This window comes from Miniopterus schreibersii (assembly GCF_964146895.1).
Source record: "Miniopterus schreibersii genome assembly, chromosome: 10".
NCBI classification, from domain to species: domain Eukaryota; kingdom Metazoa; phylum Chordata; class Mammalia; order Chiroptera; family Miniopteridae; genus Miniopterus; species Miniopterus schreibersii.
This window is the reverse complement of record NC_138110.1, coordinates 72,642,397-72,664,586: the sequence shown is the minus strand read 5'-3', so window position 1 is coordinate 72,664,586 and position 22,190 is coordinate 72,642,397. Positions and strand designations below refer to the sequence as shown.

At 42.0% G+C, this 22,190-nt stretch overlaps 1 protein-coding gene across 1 annotated transcript in view; it reads right to left on the bottom strand.

The window, feature by feature from the left end:
* Window positions 1-389: 389 nt before the first annotated feature.
* Window positions 390-22,190, bottom strand: part of MACROD2 (mono-ADP ribosylhydrolase 2) — a 1,375,516-nt gene continuing 1,353,715 nt past the window's right edge. The window contains exons 17-20 of the mRNA XM_081149406.1: window positions 14,735-14,755; window positions 11,095-11,172; window positions 8,046-8,114; window positions 390-3,561 (exon numbers count right to left, since the gene is read on the bottom strand). Coding sequence (XP_081005532.1) covers window positions 8,053-8,114; window positions 11,095-11,172; window positions 14,735-14,755 — 161 coding nt within the window. The 3' untranslated portion in view covers window positions 390-3,561; window positions 8,046-8,052. The remainder of the gene's footprint in view (window positions 3,562-8,045; window positions 8,115-11,094; window positions 11,173-14,734; window positions 14,756-22,190) is intronic.

Below are 22,190 nucleotides of genomic sequence, written 5' to 3'. Positions count from 1 at the left end.
AATCAAAAATAAAGTATTAAACGATCATTTTGAGTTATTAATTGCTCAGGACTGAGGAACCAATTTCACAAAACACAGAGAATTCCGCCTCATCCTCTCAAACAAGTTTTATTTGTATTCTGCTCTAACAAATATAGTATGAAGGCAACAGTTTAAGTTTCTGAGTGTATGGCAAAGATGAAAAGAAACAAACAGGTTTAGAAGCAGTCTAGCATTTCAATGCTGGCTTAACATAAGAGGCACGTATTATTCTAGTCAGCAGTTTATACCAGCTATCAGGAGACATTGTTTTCCTTGCAAGCAACAGACTACATTTATTTGCATTAAGTAAAAACATATCTTGATCAAGAAAATTACTTTTTTTTTCTTTTTTTCTGATTTTCCTTTATATCACAAATGTCAGGGTAAGGCAAATCTTTAATGAATCATATGATAAAAACCCTATCCCCCAAGAAAATATATTAAACATTCTGCTAACTTTGTTATTTTTCAAAGCAAAGCCGACATGCACCACATACGGGGAAATGTCATTTCAAATCAAGTGCATCAGGCAGAACTGTATTAATTCACAAAGGGGCTTTTCAGGGTTTCACAGAAAGATTTACAATTAGCTGCGGTGACTAATACGTGACCCAGTATCACAGGCAGTGTCCCGGATGCCTCCTTTGTGAGTTTTTATGAAAGAAGAATTGTCCATCATCTGAAGAGTTACCAGCTAGTGGACAAGCCCCTTTGTCCCTCCTACAGCCAGTACCTTTTTGATTAGAACCACTGTGCTGAAGGGCTGCTTCGATCCTCTGTATGCAAACATGACTAACATGGGGCCGCCCCCACCCCCGTCCTGCAGCCCCTCCTGCCACATGGCTGGACGCTGACTCCAGGACAACCCACCAGCGCGCCCAGGTCCACTGTGCGGCCTGGGCACGGGGGCCAGCCGAACCACGGTGGCCTGTGCTGAGACGCCTTCCATCGGGCTCATGGCTAGATTTTTAATATTTTACCTTTAAAATGGAAATGAACCTCATTATTTATTTTAAAGCATAAAACCTTACAGCCCAATAGCAACAGAAGAGCACAATAAAACAAAGATGAAAACACAGTTTCATCATTGAATGAAGTCTGAACAAATTTAGGCGTGGGGCCGATGACAGCCACTTCTCAGTCTTGGTTTCCTGGACACAAAGCTCGCTTTCCTTTCTCTCCAGTTTTCAGGCAGAGAACCCCTTCCCGCCCTCCCCACATTGGACATAAGTGAGTGAAACGGCTGTCCTGGGTGATAGGGAGAACACCGGGACGGAAATCATTCCAATCCCAGCTGTTCCTGGGGCGGGGGGGGGGGGCACTAGGTGTCTTTCCTCTGGTTCCATTAGAAACCAACACCCTCTTTTCTCTGTCATGTGTAGCACTAACATTGGGAGTCACAGAAAAATGTGCTCCTAGCAGATGGCACTTGTCAAGTACTTCAGAAGAATGATGGTGACTTTCAATGAAAAAGATGACATAAAAATATAAAAAATGTTAGTATTCATAGGGCATCATTTCTTGAATTATTTAAAATGAGACTTTTCTTCCCCCCCCCCCCCCCCGAAAGCAATATCTAATCGCAGTGGAAGACTGTAGAATACATGGCAGAAGGAGAAATGGCCAAGCTCCAGGATTATGAGGTCACTTAAAAGTAGCATTACTGCTGATGAGCAGCTTTAAAAAAATACAGAATGTTAAAAAACATATTACAGAGGCAGAACTATAATTGCAGTTGATTCCAGTACCAAATAAGCTATACAGAGGAGCAACAAACTCAGAGAGGCCAACGCAACACTCACAGGAAGGTAAGAAGTTGAATTTCCATAGGGGAGAGGGCGAAACTGAAGAATTTCACGGAATATTTAGAAAGCAGAACACCCTTTTATTTTAGAAATACTCAATTTGATCCATTACTTTTATCCCTCTACTAAGAACAAATATATCCATAACTTATAATTCTAAAGCTCTTATAAGAAAGATGGATTTAAGAAGATTTGCAAGCCCGGCTGGTGTGGCTCAGCAGTTGAGCATCGACCCATGAACCGGGGGTCACGGTTCGACTGCCTGTCAGGGCACATGCCCGGGTTGTGGGCTCCACCCCCAGTAGGGGGCGTGCAGGAGGCAGCCGATCGATGGTTCTTTCTTACCACTGATGTTTCTCTCTCTCCCTCTCTCTGAAATCAATAAAAACTTACTTAAATAAAGAAGATATGCAAGAAATGATAAGTTTCCACAGAAAAAGAAAAGAATGGTCTTCGAACCCAACGAGGCTGTGGGAAGCAGTCGTCTTGCCCCATGAGGGCCGTTGTTCATGTTGGCTCTGGGACAGACATTTGTGACAACTTCTGAGTTTTTCCTGGGCCCTTCAGCCCTGTGCCCATGTCCTGCTGGTACCTTGGCCCATTAGTACTGCTGCTCCCTTTAAAGGTCATAATCTGCTGAGGGAGGGGACCGGCTATCATATTAGGCCCGGACTCGGCGTGAGCAAGCCACACCGTTGAAAAGGCACCGGGAAGCCAAAACTGCAAGCGGGGCCTCTGACTGCCTCTGGCTTCCAGTGCGAATCTGCTCCGCGGGCCGCCAAACCTCGGGTAAACATACATGCTCTTTTGTGCAAAGCCTCTATATAAAGAGAGATTTCAGGTGGAGCTTTTCATATCACAGGCATGTGTTTGGATCCTAAATGCAGCAGGCCCCTCTCTCAACTAAAACACCTAGAAAAGAGTCATCCTTTATGACAGGGTCACGCAGGCTCACAGCTCCCCAGGGCTCATGCTGAAGCACTTGGTACAGGCCTCCCAACCCAAGAGAGCTCTGCTAAAAGTTGGGGTCAAATCAGAACATCCCTGCTGTCCTGCCCACGGAGGGACAGACGAGAGCGGCCAGGCCTGCCCCCCGGTGCCTCTCTGTGCCCTGCTCTGGAGACAGCCCTGCTCGCCTACTGCTCCTTACCCCCCGGAACAGAGCTGTAAGCTGTGCCTCGGGGACCCCCGAAGAAGATTTCAGCTTCAGCTCATCAACCTCGCCTTTCCCCAAGTGATTTCCCCCGGTTTTGCCCATTTCCTACCCTGCCTCCTTTGCCTGGGGACTATACTGAGACTGGGCTTGGGGACTACTGAAATTCAGCCTGCAACCAATTGTTTCCTTCCTTTCCTTGGGGAAACCACCGCAAGACCAGCTTTGCAAAATAACCGAGAGAGCAGACAGGGCCCTGCAGACACGCGTGGGTGCTAAGCCATGACCCCGGGGTGACGTGGGGGGAGAAAAGACAGGAATGATAGAAGGGCCTGAAAGATGCGTTAATGTGGGGCACCCCAGCCGGGTAAAGAAAAGTTCTTTTTTTCCTTCTTTGTAAACAGAACAAAATGCAGCCGAGAAACTGGAGCAAAGGAGCCCTGTCCTCGCGTGGGACGAGCCTGTTCCCCCCCCCGCCCCCCCCTCCGCAGCACTGTCTCCCACGCTGCCCAGGGCCGGGAGGCTGGATGCGGAGACCGCAGTTCCTTCTGTTTCTTTGTTCCTTTGCTGCATCTTGTGCCCCTGCCGAAGACAAGGAGGAACCATCTGTTAGATTAAAGATAAGCCGTCTTCAGAGGCTTAGCAAGGAATATCTTAAAAAAAAAAAAAAAAAAAATGCTCACCCCAGGTTGTGTTCTTATTGATTTTAGAGAAAGAGGGAGAGAGAGAAACATTGATGTGAGAGAGAAACATCCATCGGTTGCCTCCCGCACGCACGCTGCCTGGGGGATTAAACTGCAGCCCAGGCGTGTGCCCTGACCAGGAATCAAACCCGCAACCTTTGGGTGCATGGGACTCTGTTCCAAGCAACTGAGCCACCCGGCCAGGGCAGGACTATCATTTTAATCTAGTTGTTGCCCCTAATCTAAGTGGAGGGATACTTCCAAGACCCCCAGTGGATGCCTGAAACCCCAGATAGAAACCCAACCCTATATATACTATGTCTTCTCCTACACATGCATATCTGTGATAAAGTTTAATTTATGAACTAGGCATAGTAAGAAGTAACAACAATTACTAATATAAAATAGAATAATTATAGCAATATACTGTAATAAAAATTACATGGATGTGGTCTCTCTCTCTCTCAAAGTATCTGGAATTTCCATTTAACGTTTTCAGACCACAATTGACAGCAAATAACTGAAACCATGAAAAGCAGAACTGTGGTTAAGTGGGACCACTGTACAGCCATTTAAATGTTTCCCACCCCTCAAACAGGCCTAGAAATGTCTTATTGGACTATCAAAGAACTTTGGGTATCTAAGATGTAATTGTCAGCACACGCTATCTTTAAAAAGCATATTAATCCCTGTTTAATAAATTCACGCCCATCGACCGCTTGCTTGGGCTCGTGGGGATGATTAACCCCAGGGCACATGTGGGAGGCAACCAATCCATGTGTGTGTCTCTCCCTCTCTCTCCCTCTCTCCCTCCCTCCCCTTCCACTCTCTCTAAAAATCAATGGAAAAAATATCCTCAGGTGAAGATTAACAAAAACAAACAAAAAGTATTGTGAACTCATCTTCAGATACTTTTTCTTCTGTGGGAATTCCACGTGATGGTTTCACGTTTCCATCTGCTTCCTGCGCCAGGGATAAGACTGATCTATAATCAACTATAAATTAATTTCTGCGTATGTTACTGTAGGACTTTGGATGGCATGAGTTTGTTTCAAACTCATGGTGCATTTGTGTTTTCTACTTCCTAGGGGAGCCTTTTTCTGTCTCCATGCTGCACCCTGTCTCCTTGTTCATTTCTTGAGCTGAGAGTCCCAGATGTATGTTTGTAGAGGTATCAGCTCCAGCTTCCTACCCTGAGTGGCTCAAGGCCCCAGGTGGCCATTAGAACCCAGTCCCCAGCCGTGGGGCCTATTTCTGCATCAGCAACTGGTCTGTAGCCCTGAGGGTTGAGTATCTCTAGCTCACCAGATTATTGTTTTGACTTCCACATTCCCCTTTACCCCTGGCACCAGTGGGTACAAAGGGGCCACCTGCTAACCTCACTAGCTCAGGGGGGGCCTGCTTGGCAGCCTTGCAAACTCAGACACCTAAAGTAACCACAAAGGATGGTCTGAAATTTTTTTAAATTAAAATGCAGTTTATGGTGGGTAGTCATGTCCTAGGTGGGTCTCTTCCCTGACAAAGGTCAATCTTTACCTTAACTGAACCTGTCTATTGTCTTTTTGCATCTATGATAACGTATCGTTGGAAAGCCAAAGTAATTTTCCTTTTTCCAGGCCCCTCAAAGCACAGACACCGCTCTGCGGAGACCACAGATCCCCTCACTGTCGTTGAGTTAATTGTTGACTGTTAGTTACCCTGCACCCACCTAAATAAAAGAAGTGTGTGCCCATTATTTTACTTTTTATCCAATCCTAGAGGTCCCTCTGCCCTGTCCCCCCTAGTGGATTTCAAGTAACCCACTTATGTCTCCCCCTTTCATTATAATGCATAAAACAAGGTGCAAAACTGCCATCCTCTGAAGTATTATCTCAATCCATTGAGATTCTGCTTCCCGGCATTTGTCGCCAGTTTGGTTCAAATAAACTCACAAAAATTCCTCACAGGTTTGCATGTTTCTTACGTTAACACACCTTTGTTTTTATGTCAGTTGAGCTTTGTACTTTAAGATATGTTTGTTATAGTTTATCTCTCATTTATAAGCACTTGTGTGGGAAGAGTCCTGCATTACTCCCACTGTTTCGGTTACCTGTGGCTACGTTACAAACAATTCCAAAACTTAGTGGCTATAAAGACCAATTATTTATTATTTCTCATGATTCCATAATTTGGCCTGGCCTCAGCTGGGAAGTTCATCTGCTCTGGGTGGTATCTACTAGGGCTAGAACATCTTCAAAGAAGGCCTCCGAGTTTCTCTCTGTGTGGGCTTTGTCATTCTATAGAAGAGCCTGAGCTTCACACAAGGTGGCCGGATTCCAGGAGCAAGCATTCTGAGTGAGCAAAAATGGAAGTTACAAGGCCTCTTAAGGCCCAAACTGGCAGCCACACACCCCTCCGCCTGCCACATTTCTCCGTAGTTCTTTAGTTCCATAACCATCCTTACATGCCCTCAAATACTTATTAAAAATTATTTTTACCTTTGCAGAGTGTACTACTTATTCATTATTCCATTCCCTTATTGTTGTGAATGCTAGTCCTAATTTTTCACAATTATAAATTATACAGCACAAAACATTTCTGTATTATGTCTTCGATTTTTATAATTCTAAATCAATTTCACTGTAGTTCTTTAATTTCCTTGAAGGTATGATACACAGAACTGAAGCTTAGGTTCTTTTCTCCTGTTAAACTACCAGGGAACCTCTATAAACACAACTGAATAAATATTTCTATAGCAATCAGTGGAGTTCCTCAGGTCAGACCGTTCTCTGTGACAACTGTGTTAAAAACTCACTATTGTTTGAGGAGCGATGTGGTGTCATCAAAGAATTTGTACTGGGAGTGTGTAAACTTCCATCCATCAGCAGTGACCCTGGGTAAGCCACTTCTCTTCCTGGAATTGAGTTTCCTTAAACTAATTTTGACCTTTAAGTTTTGACAATTTACTCATTTGGATAAAGGTATAAATTGGTGTTTATGGTCAAGGAAAATATTTTGACATCTACCACAGAAAACAGATTTGCCCTGGTACTATATCTGGAAAATGATCACACAGGAAAACAAGAGTGTCTGTTAGAAAAAAAACCTAGACAAGAAGTCACAGTTGGTTGCCAGCTAAAGGGCAAAAGGTAAGGCGACGCTGAAGAACTTGTATTTAAAATGTTCAGGTTTAGTCTCACTTCATTACTTTTTAATGGAAACTTCTCTACCATATCATTTTTGCAGTTTAGCAGGATATTTAAAATCCATGAGTGAGGTGAACAATAACAATAGAAGAAATGTCTTTAGGTCATGTTTGCATGTGTTTATCATTTTTAGCAGTCCTATGCTATACGTGCATTATGCAAACGCTCTTATATTTAGTTTTAAATCATGTTCAAGATCGTGATGGGAAGGACGGATGCGTGTGTATTTTCACACCTTCTCCAGGGCTACCCTGCTGTGATGCAGGAGCTCGAGAGTCACCTGCAGCATGGCCTCCGGGGGTACAGAGACCCACTGAGAAGATACAGGGGGGGCAGGGATGTGCTGGAGGCAACAGTGTCAACACATCTGTGTGTTACACCAGACAACCCACAATTCATTTATTCTATAGGTTTTTTGTTTTCTTCTCTCTCTTTTTTTTCTTTTTTTACAGCTAAGCATTTTAAGCTAGGAATTGGAAGAGCAGGCCTGACTTCGTTCCTCTAATTCTGCTCACCAGCCCTCAAGACATGGAAAAAGGTTACAGACCACTCATCATTCCAGATATGCGTCAGTCTCTGCTGAGAGATTTAGTGCGTTGGTCTGGAAAAACTCCTAAATGTGGTCTGGCCCAGGCTTTTATTTTCCTTGGGAGTTCCCGGAGGCTCATTCAACTCAACAAGCCTCTGTGCAGACACACGGGTCCACGGGTAGTGGTGCAAGAGGTTAGGATGTAAGATGGGCTTCTTTCTGCCCAAACACACTCAAGGGCCCTTCCACATTCTCCAGGGCAAAGATTTAATTGTTATGCTTTAAAAAGACATACTGAAACAACTCAGCAGGTAAACTCTGGAAAAGCAATGCTTCAGAATCAGCTCGGGGCTGCTGAAATAATTTAATCGTTCCAGGAGGCCAGGGGTGAGATGGATGGAAAACCGCTTTTTCTTGCTGTCGAAGCTCAGACAACCAGAACACTGCATGATTTGGATATGCTGTGGCTTTTCTTTTCCTTCTAAAGATGGCAAGTTTCTACGGTGATCTTTGCTCCTTACACTGTATCATTTGGTATAAAGATTTTTAAAGTTTAGCCTGATCCATGCTGCGGGACTTGGTAGAGTCCAGCGAAATCCAATATGCCATTTACAAACAGTTCCTCTGACTGGCTGAATCAATTCGAAATCCCACCACAGGGCGACTTACCTATTAGTTAATCTTCTTGCTGACTCTCTGTTGGGTCATTCACACTGTCGACCTGACTACTCATTTCAACTGTAACCAGAAAGGGAAATAAAAAGGTTAAATATTTATCAAAACCAAATCTCTTAAACATTAAGATGGTCTATGAGTTGATACTTTTCTGATTTCCTATCTTAATACCTTTTTTCGGTTCATTTCATTCATTTATGATTTTGGGATCACTCTTGTGGATTTTTACTGGAGAGAAATGGGGAAGGCAGAATTGCCTTTTTACTGAATTGTAGAGGCTAAGTTGTCATTTCATACTGGATTTTTTGGGTTGATATTTTCGGTATAGTTATTACCCTCCTTAGGTAAATTCAAAGGCCTCAATAGATATATAAGAAAATAAAGTAAAAGAGATCATTGACCTGCAGAGAGGTAAGCAGCTCCCTCGGAAAGGGCTATGTCAATAAGCCTCTTTGTTTTACCATGTTTTCAATTTTGAAATTCAAAACAGACCTTATAAAACTTGCCACTGGGTGCACCAATGGGCTCTATGAAATGGAAAAGCAAAGCACTTAACCAGATCTCGCAGCAATGATAAAACAAAGCCTGTGCTTTTACTTTACTCTGTATTGTTCTAGGTGAGCATCTGCATACAAATAGAATGTATAATTGCTACCATTGTCCAGAAGTAGCCAAGAGCAGGCATAGCAATCACTCTGGAAATTTTCAAGGGTCATTGCTTTAATTAGGTTGATATTTTTAAAGCATCAAAGCCCGTATTCTAACCTGAGAAACAATATACAAATGGACAATGGCTAGACCATACTTAACAATAGAATTAAAACCTCTGCAACAATGAGCTCAGAATGGTCAGTGACTGCCAGGTTCCCTATATTTGCCTCAACCAAGAAAAACAAAGTATGTCCCCACGCCGATCACCTAAGATGTCCCCCTTCTACTTAGCCCAAGTCTCTCTTCCCCATGCCAAGCACTTCAATGAGAGGGTGCTTTGAGCCTTCCCTTTTGTGAACTATAAAAGTTTCCCATTTTCCTGCCTGCCTTTGAGTTGGCCAAACACAAATGATAATGGTGACACTTTTGTGAGCTCTGAACAAGCACCCATTGTGTTTTCTCATTTGGGTAGCCTTTATTTATTTGCACAAAATCAACAACCCAAATCAATTTTTCTTGAACATGAAAGCTTGACTAAAGTAAAATAGTGGCAGATGCTGGTTTTCACTCTCCAAAGAGGCTTGAAAGAGGGAGTGACATTGTGTGGCATCCCACCCAACTCTCTCTCAAGGAGGAAGGTTTGGAAAGCAGGTCTCTTCTGTCTCACTTGCACACTAGTCTGGGTTTCTAATGACATGAGAGTGCATTCTAAAGCCAGGTGCAAACTGGCCGGAGACAGAAATAATTTTGCCTATATAAAGAGAATCACACGTGTACTTTCTATCCTGGTCTACAAAGTTGTTGTAAGGGCGCCCACCTCGGTGTGGGAACATAATAAAATACAGTAGAGAATTCCTCTTCTGTTTCTTCCTCTGACCCAAGGGTCACGAGTTCCAGAACCCACTATCAAATGTTACTAGACAGAGCATTCCATGATCAAATACAGTTGGGAAAAGCAACTTTAAACCATGGTCATAAATTTCTTTACAGCTGAGACTTTTAATACACATGGCGAATCTCCAAGTAAAGACTAAAACTTAGCATCTCTCACGTTTATTTCCCTTTAATTCAGTGAGCATAGTATGGGCTTGGTGTGCTTTAGAATATGCTTTGTAAACGTTAGCTAAGAACTATGTGTATAGGGGCAAAACTGGGCCGGGCAAGTTTTGTTCAACTGAGCGTGACTAACACGTGGTAGCTTTTAATGGATGGATCTGGTATTTAAAAACATTATTTCTTCATGAGTGAAAAAACAGATTGGGAGAGAGGGCCTATAGCAGGGCGAATGCCAGGTACTATAGAAAACTGTCTCTAAAATCACCAAGTAACTTCTACCAGGGGCCAAGCTTTTTCCAAGGTCATTATCAGTTCAAAGTAATTTGCAAATAACTTGAACAGCAAGACACATATCAACAGGTGATCGCTGATCAGTTCTGGTTCTCCTAAGCAACGTGGGGGAGTGGAATGAAATATTTATTAAATCACATGTGCTCCAATAGTAGTTTTTTCTAATGCAAGTAATGCCCTTTCCAAGGGTTTTCAGCAGGAGTGAGGGTAGGCACATATTCCAGAGGTTCAGGATCTTCAGATCTTTCAAAATGAGATGTGAGTAAAAAGAGGTTTTTGCAAATTTATTTCTAGGGTACTTTTAAAGACTCGGTAGGTTTTGCCCCTAGCCAGTTTGGCTCAGTGGTTGGAGCATCAGCCTGTGGACTGGTGGACTGAAGGGTCCCGGGTTTGATTACGGTCAAGGGCATGTACCTCTGTTGCAGGCTCGATCCCCGGCCCTGGTCCAGGCTCATGCGGGAGGCAATCAATCAATGTTTTTCTCTCTCACATCAGTGTTTCTCTCTCTCTCCCCCTTCCACTCTCTCTGTAAAGCAATGGAAAAAAATAATCTCTGGTGAAGATTAAAAAAAAAGACTCAGTAGGTTTTTGGCCAAGACGCCTGTCTGCTGTGCTGCAGTGAGGTAAAGTGATCAAGGAAGGTCCAAGAACAATCTTAGCCCAAGCTCAAGCCAAGGCTCCAGAGTGTGGCGAGGGTAACGGTGGGATGAGCATAAGTGATATTTCAGAAGTAAGTGATATTTCTGTAAAGTTTACCAGCTGGACTTCATGCGTCCAGGTTAGCCTTGAAATGACCCAGTATGGCCCCATTTTTGTGAGTTACAAATAAACTGAGGCACATGCTAGTTTTTAAACTGAGCTTGAGTCAATGTTTAAAAAAGGCTTCCAATTTTATTGGTTCCTAGTAGAAAGTGGTTTTTGAACTTTACCTTGTTCTAACTGAATATGTCGATTCACAGAATAGAGGGCTCCCTAATCCTACATTACACACTGTAAATGTGCCAGATTTGTAGGCTGCAGGAGCTCAGAGCGCTGAAAACCTTACCATCAGGACTTGTCATGTTTTCTGTGTTGCCGGAGCCTTCACTTTTCACAGAAACTCTAGGCGTTTCCTCTTCTTGAGCTGAAAGAGTGAAAGATGATAGTCCCTTGATTAACAGAATTAGAACAGTCTGACTGCCAATTGTCCTGTCACCCTCTGCCACCCTCTCAAATTTAAAAATACTCCTGGGATTGAAATGCTTTTGTAGAAAAAGTTAGAGAAGGAAACAGTTTGAGTTGCTGGAATACCATAATGGTGCCATCTTGTAAATTCTCTAACTGGGGAGATAATCACAGATATGCATACATACACAGTTTTTAAAATTAGAAATCTGGTAGCATGAAAGCAGGGAAACTTGGTTTAACCAGAACAAGCTACAACTTAAATTTAGGAAAATTTGTATATGTGTGAGTTTATGCAGCTTCACCTTTGAAGAGAGAAAAGAAAACCTACTTTGCCTTGGGCTTGCCTGAAAGCAGAAAGAATCATTCCCCTGGCAGTGAGTTTTTTGTTTAAACACAGATGCATGGCTTAGTTGCATCCCTAGGAGGCCTTCAGAGCCTGCCACTTTGAATTGCTGAGAGTCCAGTCTTTAATTCCCATTGTGACTGTTCTACATGTGCACAGTCTCAGAAGGCATGTCATCCACTCGCTGGGACTGACGCTACATGACATACTTCAATGCAGCAGTAGGGAACTTTTTTTATTGTGAGAAATTTTCCAGATAGTCAATATTCTCTTACTTCTTAGTTAAGTATCTATTATGTTTTCACAACTTAAAGAGCCAGAACATTTGAAATTACAAATACACTTCCAGATGATGTGCTGGAAAATCCATAATTTCAGAGGTTTAATTATTTCTGTAATTTTTTTAAGCAGAAGATTAAATTCATTTTCATTGCATGAGTTCATATTGAGCCTGCAGTATGTTAAATTTTGTGCCTGTGGGTGAGAAGGAAACACGGACTGGAAAGATACAGTTTATAATTTCTTTAAAGGAAAATACCTTCAAAGATAGGACTTGTACTCTTGTAATGATTTACTGCCAACCAAGAAGTATGACTCAAAGGTGACAAGTCTCTGAGACTGGGTGGATGGATGGCAGGGAGGTCAGTACTTAGACATGTAAAGTGAGCAGATTTGAGGAAGGTGCAGAAAGCCATTTTAGATTTGAAGTCTGAAGTGCTGGTCATTTAAGTGGATTTGCCAAACAAGCTGTTGCATCCAGTGCTGAGGGAGGGAATTATAAATTAGACATGCACATATTTGGGGGACTTCAATATAGAAGTAATACTAATGATGTGAGAAGTCAGGAAAGGGATAGCACAGGAAGAAATAAAAAGACTCAGGCTCCCAAGCCCTTCAAGGACAACTGGAAAGTAACTGTGTCCATGAGTTCTTTTCATTGCGTGTTGGCTATGAGGAAGGGGAAACAAAACCTGAAACTTTCAACTGGACAACCCCATATCATATCCTTTCCCCCTCTGCAGATCTAGAAAGTGGACCATTTTTCAATTGTTCATCAACACATTCTTTCAAGACATAATTATAGAAGAAAACATTGATGGATTTCTCCAAGCTTGGGAGAAGAAAATCTTTGCTAATTATGCCTGAAAATGCAGAAGTAATAACAAAAATAAAACATAATAAATTTTAGATGGAAAAAATTCCATAAGCAATGTTTACAAAAAGAAAGGTTACAAAATGAGGAAAAATATTTATACTTTTAATCTAAAAGGGTTAATATCTTTAACATATAAAGGACTCTAAAAAGAGGTGGAAAAGATCAAGAATCTTACAGAAAACTGAGCAAGAAATTTAACAATAGTTCATTAAAATATAAAATAAAAATGGCTTGTAGTCATGTGAAAAGACGATTCACTTTGCTAATAATGAAGGAAATGCAAATTAAAACCACATTGAGAAAGGAATTTCTGCCTAAGGTGGACTACTATGATGTAGCCTAACCCTCCTACCAAGAACAGCTAGAAACACTGGAAAGATTATATATGTCATTACTTTAAGGCACTGGAGAGCCACTGACGCAGCACAAACGTGAGGAGGTGCCAAAGTAGTGAGGCTGACATTCCACATGAGCCAAGAAGCTGAGCAGAGCCTCCAGAAGTCTCAGGAAGTTTGGAGGGGCTGGACAGGGGGCAGGGGCAAAACTTGGAGGTCAGGGCCCACCAAGAAGAAGGTGCCCTGATAAGTACCTCCAGTTTTCTGTGGGGTCCCCTGAAGGGTTAGACTCTGGGGACAAGGATAAGCTTGAACTAGGACCAGCTCTTTAAAAAAGTGAAGTGCATCGGATTGCTGAGCCAGGCAGCTTTGTGTCCTTCAGCTAGCTCCTCTCTTGCAGGCCTCAGCTTTGAAGAACAGAGTCTTTGAAATATTGTACTTAAATACTTTTCCTATTCTACCTTCACCTAAAGCAGGAGAAGCAGAGGTCTCACCTGTTAGCTTTTCTTTACAAGGTCTTCCGTTATTTGTGCCTTGCATTTTAGGCCTGCATGCAGCAGCTGCTGCTTGGAGCAGAGATTAAAAAAATGCTTTCTGTAGGTTGCTTAATGAATAATGAAGATTAAAATAAAAACAAAACTTCAAAACAAAACCAAAAAATATCCCCCCAAAAAAAACCTAACGTTCAATTTTTAATCAATTTAATTCCTAATTATATGATAGCTCTCTGCTCTGTCTTACCTGCTTTTCAGAAGCAAAAATAAATCCTCTCTAGGAAAAGATTAAACTACTCAGAGCCTCAAGTTATCACTATAATGTTTTATACACAGTGTCCAGCATTAAAAAAATTACCTGAATTCCTGAAAACTAAGACAATAAGACAATAGATAGAGACATAGTAGAGATCTGGCTATTATAGACATGACTTTAAAATGATGATGAATGTGTTTAAGAATTAAATTCCAAATTAGAAAATTTTCATGGCAAAGAAGTTGGTCAGATAACTGGAGACTAATAAAAAAGTCAGATGTAAATTCTAAAACTAAAAAATATACAATAATTGGAGTTAAAAATTAAATAGGTAGATTTGACAGCAATTAGACATAGCTAAAAGCTAGGTTAAAAGAAAAATAAGAATAAAGTATAGTTAAAAAATAAGATAATGGCTCATAATTTCCTCCGAATTACTAGAAGATATCAAATCAATGTTTCAAAAGTGTTAGGATCCACAAGCAGAATTTATACAAAGCAAGCCTCACTTAGGCTAATCTATGTAAAAATGCTGAAAGCCAAGGTTTAAAAAATATATATATGTAATTATTTAGTGAATAAAAATCCATTAATTTCAAAATAGTAACAATAGGGCCTACAGATGACTTCTCAAGAGAAATAATGGAAACCAGAGACAATGCAATGACATCTTGAAAGCGTTAAAAGAAAAAAATTTCCAGTATAAAATTTTGTATCTAACAAAAGCTTTTTCCAAATTTTAATTTAAAATGAAAACATTTCAGAGGGAAAAAAGTGAAACTGGCTATCAGTAGACCTACCCTAAAGGAATAGTTTTTACTATACTCAAAAATAAATTCTGTATAGATTATAAAACTAACTGTGAAAGATAACAGAAAATGGTCTTCATATCATTAGGCAAAAATTTCTTACACAGGAAAAACAAAGCACTCACCATTAGGGAAAGACTGGCAATCTGGAAAACATTAATCAGCATCGTTAGTTTATCAAAACAACATTCAGAGTGTGCAAAATAAGCCAGTGGAAGAATATATTTACAATATAGGTCATTTACAAAAGATTCTATACTAATATATAAAAAAATCAATATACAAAATAACAGAAGACACAGGAAACCCAACAGAAAAAATAAGACACGAACAGATATGTCACAAAAGAGGATATCTTGGTTGATCACTTAATTTTTTGAATTACTTTTACCAAATCTCATAGCATTTAAAAGCCTTGGCTTTTTCACTATTAAAATGACTATAAAATGGTCTAACTCCTTGTCTAACTCTCTGGGAAACCATCAGAACTAATTAAAACGTAACATTATTATTTTTATAAGAAATGATTACTGTGAAAGGAAAATTAATTGGCCTAGCACTATTTAAACATTACTTCCTGGACTTTCTCCTCAGGTTTATTGTTTCTAATGGCAGAATCTAGAGGTACCTGTGGCTGATTCTTCCAGAAAATTGCTTTCAAACTCATTGTAACCAGTGGTAATTGCCCTGGTGATATTACTATGGAGGAACCTCTTTGACATCAAGGGGAACTTCCTATGTAATAGTCAGGATGCTAGTCAATTAGACAAGGCTCAATGAAAATGAAGGAGCATACAAAACACTTTTAAGAGCTGGGTGAGAGAGCAGGGAAGAAGTTAAAGAAAGCATAACCCAAAAGGCAAATCAGAAAGTAGTAAATATTTAAGTTGCTTCCCTATGTATTATTTTTTCAACTTAATTATTTTATAATACAGTACATTCATATGAGAACTCTCAGGTTGTGCCACCACACTGGAACAGATTAGCAAGAGATGCAATGGCAGGTTTGAGATCTGTGAAAGACAGAGTGAAGCAGAAATTAAGGTTGTAGCTCTATACACTGCTATATTCTAGGAGCAGAGTGAGGCATAGTTTGTTAGATCTGGTTTCAAAGACTCTTCAGGTATGTTTGGTAGACATCATTCATTTATTTAATATCATGATGCATGCATATATACAGGGTGGGGCAAAAGTAGGTTTGAAGTTGTAATACCAATAAATAATACAATAATTAATAAATAATAATACAAGAATAAACTGTTTCACATACTCATGACTGTAAACCCACTTTTGCCCCACCCTGTATGTGTACATGTGGTATAAATATATGACTATGTGTGCATTCAGTGGCATACCTATGTGAATGTGAATGTGCATATGTGGATGCATGTACAAGTGTGTGTGTATTTGTGTGTGTGTTTGTTTGTGTGTGTGTATGTGTGTGTATTGGGAAAGAGAAAGAGGCATGACAGACATTTGCTACTCTGACATGTGTAGAACTGGTATTATCCTAATTGTTTCTCCCCTGCTGAGCAATGCAACTGAGTGCCTCAGAGAAATGAGTCCATTTCACACAGACAACAAAATCTGATCAAAACAAAAATTGCTTCTGCAGCCTATTTATTCCAGTTTGCCTGTCCCTCCCCCCATCTTGATTGCTGCTGCTTGAAACACAAACAAGAGGTGCATTTTAGGGCTCCTAGCAGGAGATAAAAGATACTGAAATAGAAAGAGTCTGGGACATTCAGTACCATTTTCATTTTAATTTACCAACTGCACTCTCCTTCTCAAAGCCTTGATTATGGTAATCTTTTATAGGTCAGTTGCATTACATAAAAAGTAACAAATGAAGCAGGTCTCATCACAGAGAAAAGATACTGAGATGCATATAGAATCCAATTATAAACATGGATAAACTTGTAAATGCATACCCATGGAGAGATGTTAGAGGAACCTGCAGGTTTTTCTTTTGAGATTTGTGTTGACAATACATCCCATGCAACAAATAGAATTACAGACGGTTCTCAGAATGTGAGGTTTATAGGTGACATGACAGCTATAGGTAGCATGGCCTGCTGGATTCAACATTAAAGAATTAAAGCGGAGTTGACTTAAAACAAGCATTCTTGAACCATCTTGAAAACGTTTGCCATTACTATTAATGTAATGAATTAGGTAATTTTTCAGAAATGTCCTTTTCTGTCCTCTGTCCCTATGGGAGTCCTCTTCACTGTCTCTCCCGCCCTCTTTCCTTCCCTCTTTTTTTGTCATTTGTTTTGGTATTTTTCCTATTTGGTTGTTATATTTTTTTCTTTATTGACTTTTTATATGTTCTTCATAAATTAAGAGAATTATCTGTGTCAAATACATTGCAAATATTTTCTCCTGCATTGTTATCTGTCTTTATTTTCTTTAAGACACACTCAGTAAACTCGACTATGCTTTCTTCTAAAAGCTTTAGATATTTTTTAAAGTGACACCTAGGTGCCAAGATAGCTATAAAAGTCCTTCTTTATTCAAATTTATTAACTTATTAAAGATGTGTTGTCAGGGTGAGACAGCGATTGGTTTTTGGAACAGTTCAGCTTTCCCTTCATCTTAGGGAATTTTCCCTCTCATAGGTTGACGTCTAGATTTCAGGGACACCAGTTTTTCCCACATAGGACAGTTTGTTCTCTCCGCCATACACATTAGTTCCCTCTAATTGTTTTAGAGTTTCTGTGTTCTTTTTCACTGTGATAATCTCAAGCCTTTTTTCTTTTCCAGTAATTGCTCTTTGCTGTTCTTAGTTAATTTACTTCTCTAAAGATTAAAAATTTATCTCCTGGGTTCTTACACTTCAGTTCATTATGGCATTTTTATCACCTTATCTTCAAGCTCTTCAACGCTCTTTAGAAGTTTCCTACAGTAATTGTAGGGGATTCAGATCTTTTTCCCAGGTCCTGTTTCCTTCCATCACAAACCCTTCGCCTGTCTTTCCTGGCTTGCACGCCTTCTTCCTTCTGTCTGTCTCTCAGTTGTGGCCTCCGGGTGCTCGCAGGGTGAGGTGTGTGACACATTAGCAAGCTACTCGTCACAGGATGTGTGATCTGCTGGTCCCCCAGGAGCTGTCTAGAAGAAGTGTTTCCTTTTGGGAGTTTTCTTTGGGGAGGGGTAAAGCAGCCAGGGCCTTTACTATATGAGTTGTGCTGAATTTCTCACCGTGAGTCACATGCCCAGCCCAGGCTCCTACCACTTTGTCCGCACTATTGCCTGTCACAGTGGGAGGCTACCCCTTGGGTTTGGATAGCTTTTTCACTTCATCATGAGACTTCAAACTTTCTTTCTAAGAGTGAGACAGTCAGCCTGGGAGGTTCCCTATCCCCTCGCTGTTTCTCTCTCAGGCTCCCAAACCAGAAGATGATAATACATAATCTGCAAACCCCATTTGGGCTCCTCAGGGAGGGAATGGGCTCCATCTCCAAGGAGGCCCCACCTGGGCCTTTTGAGCGCCTCCTCGCCTGCTTCTTGCCAAAGATCTTGCCTTATTTATTTTCTCTTTTGTTTTCTACCTGGTGAAATACCTGTTTTTTTGCTAGAGGAAATTAGTTCTAGGCATGTGTTACTGGCCTGCTTTTCCTCTCCCATTTTCCGCTCAGCAGGAGAGAGGAGAATGGAGACTTACAGAAAGCTGCCCTGCCTCCTTGGAGGAAGGTGGAATAAAAGGTGTTCATGCCTAACTCCACGCGCGTGTGACAATTCCCCCGGCTGCTCCTCTCCCAGTCGGGCAGCTAAATGGCAGCCAGCATGATTTTATCCAGGATTATTTCTGAGCCTGCTGGAGTTAGGGGTGGGTGGGGGCAATACCAGGCAAGTGCCTTCTACATTTCTGGAAATATGTCTTTCCTTTGCTGGCTGTGAGCCTGTTCTTTTGTCTGATTACTGTTTTTGTCGATGTCCTGCGTTCGATTGTTTTACTTATCTGCTTTCGTATTGTCGTGTTTGAAGGAGGGGAGTGAGGTTTGAAAGCTGACTTCATACCATCATCTTAAACCCAAGGCCAGGTGCCTGGGCTCCTTTGATTTGTGTAACCAGGTGTTCCCCACGGGCGCTCCACGCACCTGGCCTTTGTGAGCAGCTGGTTTCAGGAATATCTATCAAAAATAGTTCTGATCAGACTTCATGTTGTAGACTGAATGTTTGTGCCCCCTCCCCAGATTCATATGTTGGAGCTTCAACCCCCAAGGAACTGTATTTAGGTCACACAATGATAGGGTCTTTGTGGAGGTGATTAAGGTTAAATGAGGTCATGAGGGTGAGGCTCTAATCTGAAGGTCTGTGGCCTTATAAGACAAGAAGAGTGAGATCTTTCTCCTGCTATGTGAGGATACAGTGAGGGAGGCCATCTTATAGGCAAGGCGAGAGGCCCCACCAGAAACCGGCCAGCACCTTGATCTTGGACTTTCCGGCTTCTGGAACTGTAAGATAATAAATTTCCACTGTTTAAGCCACTCCCTCGACTGCATTTTGTTATGGCAGCCTGAGCAGACTGACATAGTTGATTTACATTTAGCTCACTTCTTTGGGACAAAGGTATATCTTGTAAACCATCTGCCCCCGACCTAATCTATTTTTCCCTAAAGCACCCAATGCTAAAGCTGCTACTTGACCACTCTACCTCTCTTAATCACTTTGAAAAACACCATACACACATGCCCAAGGATCCCTCTCCGAACTCAAATAATGAATAATTAAGCTGACAGGATCATGCTTGTGGAAAATTCTCGTGTTTCTATAAAATACCCTTTCCATGGCAACACACCTCTTCGTATATTAATTGGGGAAATTTTATCCTAATGAAAATCAGAAGCTGTCCTTTGTAAAAGATAAAAGGCAGTGGTGGTAGCTGTGGGTGGGGAGGTGGGCATAAATCCCAAAATATATAAATTCTTTTATGTTTAACCAGATAATGTAACTCCATGTAATCACTCTGAGAAAAATTTGGAAATTCATCATTAGCTATTGTCAGAATAATCACTCTACAGAAACTCAATATTTAGGGAGAGAAGCCCCCAAAATATCCACTGGTATTTCGATGTCTACCACGTGATCGGGTACACAATGGATGAAGCATATTGCTGCCTTCATGGTGTCCACCAGCTCGTGTGTGTGTATGTGTGAGGGAGAGAGAGAGGGCCAACCACACACAAGCCAAGTGACAAGGGCTGTGGTTTAATCCAAGAACTGTGGAAACACAGAGGAAGGACTGACTCATTTTTTCTTTTCAAAAGGGGGTGAAGAAAAATTTCGGAGGACCAGGAGATGATATGTAGGCTGGGGCTGAATGACGGAGCCGGTTTCAAATGCTCTGTGCTCACGCCAGGCATTTGGATGGGTAGAAACCTGTCTCCTGCCTGTAACACAGGTGGGGGGCTCAGTTCAGCATCTCTGACCTGACTGCCTTGGGCCTGGCCCTTCTCCCCTCCTCCACCCGTCCTTCCCGGTTGCTCTGCCCCCACAGGAATCTGAAAGGCAGCCCCAGCCCCGCTGTGCGTGATCACAGCCTTTGCAGCCTCCCCAGGTGTTGTCACGTTGGGCTTCGCTGAGCTGGCTTCCGATCCCGTTCTAGGGGCTGGCTCTGCCTTTCCCTTTTCCAGGCCCCAATTAAGCATCTCCTTCTCATTCAGCCTCACTATGCATTTCCCCCCCTTCCCGACGGCAGGAATGAAGGCTACAGGGAGGCCTTCTCAGCTGGGGGCCGCTGGAGCTGGTCTCAGATCAGTCTTTTCAGCAGGAATAATACAAATCGGGTGTCTCTCACACTCCCCCACACACCACCACACACCCTTTGTGGCTTTTGTTTCTCTACAGCAACCAGCTACATCTGTACACAGCAGGGGCCCGGTGAACGCAGAGATATGTATTTTTTCCAGGGGAGTCTCTTGATTCTTTCGCTCTAATAGGGTTTTAACTATGTAAAGGAGCCACGGTGGGGCAGCTTCGGGCTTTTCAATGGGTCTTTATGCTGGATTTTTCATAAGGAAGAAATTTACTGCTGGAAGTAACCAAAGCTGGATTCTTAGCAACTCGATCATACATGTAAGGCTCCTGAAATAAAGCACTTTTGACTGCCTGGGTTGGAACCCTGCATGATTATGTATCTAGCTCTTTAATCAAAGAATAATTTAATCCTGTACATTCTTAATAATAGATTCCTTAATTATTTCCACTAGATTTTCCCCTTTGTATGTGACATTTTCCTAAATAGCAGAATTCATTCTGAACATTAATAAAATCTAGCGCATCACCTTTGTCATGGCCAAAGTACCAGAAATCTGCACCAAGAAAGCTGCATCCAGGAAACAGTGAGCAGGTTTATAGAGGCTCCAGAGGTCCGCCATCGGGGGGCTCTGAACTGGAAGTAAGTGCATTCAGTTCTGCTAAGCTTTTCCATTTCTGGTCTTGGCCCCTCAGCACCAACTCTTTCAGCTTCAAAAAGAGGGATAGAATTTTTTCCTGCTAGAAGAAGTTTTTAAACACTCCTGGTATTAAATGAAAGTTCATTTCCACCCAGCTTTTCTTCACAAAGCCCTATTACAGATACCAGGATCTCAGTCTTTGAGCTTCCTTGGAGTTAACCATTTTTGTGCCTTCAGAAGGTTTATTACTACCAGAGCACACACACACACACACACACACACCACACACACACATACACATACCACACACACCCTCCCCCCACATACCACACACAGACACACATACCACACACACACCTCACACAACACACACACCACACACACATACCACACACGCCCTCCTCCCACACACCACACACACACACACACCACACATACACACATCACACACACACACCACACACACATACACACACTACACATGCACACATACCACACACACACCACACACACACATGCACACATACCACACGCACACCACATCCACTAAACATGTAACCGAAACTACTACTCAGCCTAGCGAGACGCCTTTACTGAAGGGAGTTCTAAGTCACCGGTGAGAAGTTCATGTTACGTTCGCCAAACCCCCTGTCCAGGGGCTTCCTTCCCCTTTCAGTTTGTAGCTCACTGCTGCCTTTTAGTATCTGAATAAGACGGCTTTCCTCAAGGAGCAAAAGAAAGGATCCTTGACTGTGCATATTCCAGTCAACCAACCCCTTCACAGATATGGACACTGGGTCCCAGAGAAGTGGTGTGGCTGTCCCAGGCCACCGAGCAATGAGGTTGGGGCTAAAAGTTCTAGCTTCACTCCTGGGCTATTTCCACTACATCACCCAATGCCAGTGACAGTGGCGAGCGAGCCTGCTGAAGGCAGCTGAAACGGGGCTGGAACTTCAGAAGCGGCCCGCAGTCATTTTGCACAGGTCTCCTTGGTCAACCTTACTCCATCTGAAAGCAAGGGACCTGCGTGCCTTCCATATCCCTGAAACGGCTCGAGCAGGTGGAAGGGAGCGCAAACTGATTCACAACAAAGAGCAAGTCCTTGTCCAATGCCCAAGACTTCTCTGTGGTCAGCAACAGCAAGCTCGGTAGAAATGTGGCAGCCAAGGCTCTCCCTCCCACA